Consider the following 2,500-nt stretch of genomic DNA (forward strand, 5'->3'; position numbering starts at 1 on the left):
CGAATTAAATTGACTGTTAAAGCGTTTTCGTTGGCAGTACGTATGACTGACAAAAGGAGGGGAAAAGAGAGAAAGATGGTGAGGAGGGAGAGGGGGAGGGAGAGAGAGAGAGACAGTCGCCAAGAGAAGTGAGCGCCATCAGACACTAGCGCCATCTATTAAGCTGATATAACCGTGATCTGTCCTGATTGTTTGTATTGTCCGATTCTATTTCATCTATCCTTACCGCTGTAATTGAAAGGTGACCTAAAATTCATTAACGTTTAATATTCAACACACGCACCAATATAAACAAATCGTTTAAGCAAGGAAACCTCCGAAATTGGAAGACACCCCATTTTCTAAGTTATTTTATCTGTTTTATAAGCATGGCTTTCTTGTTCATTTATTTATTTATTTTCACTATTATCCTTAGTGAAATATCAATAACGAATTATGCCAGAATTGTAAACTGCAAAGGGGAAATGGGGTATCGGGATACTGTTGCGTGTGGCTGGAGGAAACTCGGCCGAATGTAACAAAACTCGGTGCATTTTATTATTTGCTAGAAATATAACTAAGGCGTCAAATCAAGCAAGATCTGTCGAGTAAGGCTGGTATATCTGGACGCGGCCAAAGTAATAAATTGTTTGATACTGTTTGCAAGTAATGACATCTTTCCATTGTTTATTGGTATACCTGATGGAAAATCCTCCGACTTCAGCATTTGCTAAATAGTAGGCAAACGTTTCAAGTAGCTACAATTTGTATTGTATTTTACTCCGGTTATGAAAAAAAAAATATATAGACAATCCTTCCCTTGCAAATATGAAATCAAGCTTTCTACGATGAGTACTTTGTTTGGCAATCAGAAATGGAGGAACCGCGAGCGAGGCTTCTTAATACACTTCGCCCACTCATTCTGAAGAGCCCATTTTTTTTTTCTTCACAGGTGTTATACGCGCCAGATTAGACATCGGAGGGACTTTAATTACCAAGTAACTGGTTATAGCCTCAAATAACATTCACTGCACAAGTACAACGTAGGTAGCGGTGAATGCGACCCGACCACTTGTTAGGTATTATCTACATAGATGGTCTAAACAGCCAGTGTCGGGGACTTTGTTAAACTATTAGCACAGCAGTTCGCCGCTGCATTTGTTTAGGCTCCGACAAAGTAATGGACTTGTCACGTCCACACAATCGGGGGATCATATCCAGGCATTAGTAGACCATAATTTGGCAACTTTGGTGGGGAAACCAATTAAATACCCGTGTTCATAGTTATGCGAAATTAGACAATCGCCCTTTCCCACTACTAGCTAACTTCCTTCTCTCGTGTTGAAAGTAATGGGCCTGGGCTTTAATTGTACGGGAATTAATCTGGAACTCCAGTACACAAATGACTTACGTACTCAGTAAGCCGAGGTACCTGCGGCAGCGAGCATTGACTTTGTGCGCCGTGACATCAGAAATGGCGAAGTAGCTAACAAACGCTTTGTTACTACCAAGATAAAAACTAGAATCAAGATTACGGTATTAAATCTTGTGATCGGTAATTTTATTATTATTATTATTATATAGACACTCGTGCGTATGGGAGATATGGATGCAAAACGAAAATGCTGGCGAGAATATTCTAGTCAGCTATGTCTAGTCATGTGGACTGCTGGCTACACTTTTTCCGAAGATTGTCCACTTTAAGCTTTTAACTAGCTTTGGCGATTGTTTTCCTCATGACTTAAGGACCATTTGTCTCCAGTTTTAGGACTATAGTACTATAGTACGTTATACAAGTTCAATTTCCTCAAAATTAAAAGAACCTAATTAAACTTTAACGACTATCGCTGCAAACTTTTCTGGAGTTTGTTGAGAGGGGGGAGGGTTGCAGGAAAGACCCATCCAATCCTTTTCATGCGACGCATTTCAGGGGATTAAAAAAGGCATTATACAACCAGGATTTATTGGCACCCAACTGTTACAAATTTTAGTTCCTGTAGTATCCTTGAGTAGAGGTGACGACGTTGGTAACGTAGCGGGTGGTGGTGGTCACTACGTGCTGGAGAAGTTCCTGTGTAGTCCAAACTGGTAATGTGGTCACCTGAAATTGCGGGGGGGGGGGGGGGGGTTAGTATTAGTATTCTGATGCTTCGCCTGCATGTGCCTATTTATTAGATCCGAACTTCTGCCCCCCACTCAAATGAAACTAGACTTTCATAACCAAGGAATATGGGTTAGGGTGCGTCGTTTAGCAAAATTAACTATTTCAAGAATTATTACCTGGTAATCAGTAGAGACGTGGAAGATGCTCTGCCAGAATTGGATCGTTTCGGTGGTTGTGACGAAGCTGGTGTAGACCGAGACGAAGGTGCGGACTGGAGCAATGAATTCTTCGGCCGTTTTCAAATTAATCTGAAAATGGGCGATGGCTTAGTTTATTAAACCAAAATAAAATTGGTCCAACTATAACCGAGCGGTTCATACAACAGGGAATGGACATTTAAATAACAAAATTTAAACT

The 2,500-nt window shown here is 40.7% G+C and overlaps 1 protein-coding gene across 2 annotated transcripts in view; it reads right to left on the minus strand.

The window, feature by feature from the left end:
• Nucleotides 1-1,925: 1,925 nt before the first annotated feature.
• LOC122253564 (uncharacterized) overlaps nt 1,926-2,500 on the minus strand; it is a 1,250-nt gene continuing 675 nt past the window's right edge. For both annotated transcript variants that reach the window (XM_086544132.1, XM_043016778.2), the window contains exons 5-6: nt 2,260-2,391; nt 1,926-2,080 (exon numbers count right to left, since the gene is read on the minus strand). In XM_086544132.1, the coding sequence (XP_086400258.1) occupies nt 1,967-2,080; nt 2,260-2,391 (246 nt within the window). In that variant the 3' untranslated portion in view covers nt 1,926-1,966. The remainder of the gene's footprint in view (nt 2,081-2,259; nt 2,392-2,500) is intronic.

Source organism: Penaeus japonicus, unplaced genomic scaffold (assembly GCF_977035675.1).
Source record: "Penaeus japonicus unplaced genomic scaffold, GWHDUDI00000001_assembly GWHDUDI00000014, whole genome shotgun sequence".
Lineage (NCBI taxonomy): Eukaryota > Metazoa > Arthropoda > Malacostraca > Decapoda > Penaeidae > Penaeus > Penaeus japonicus.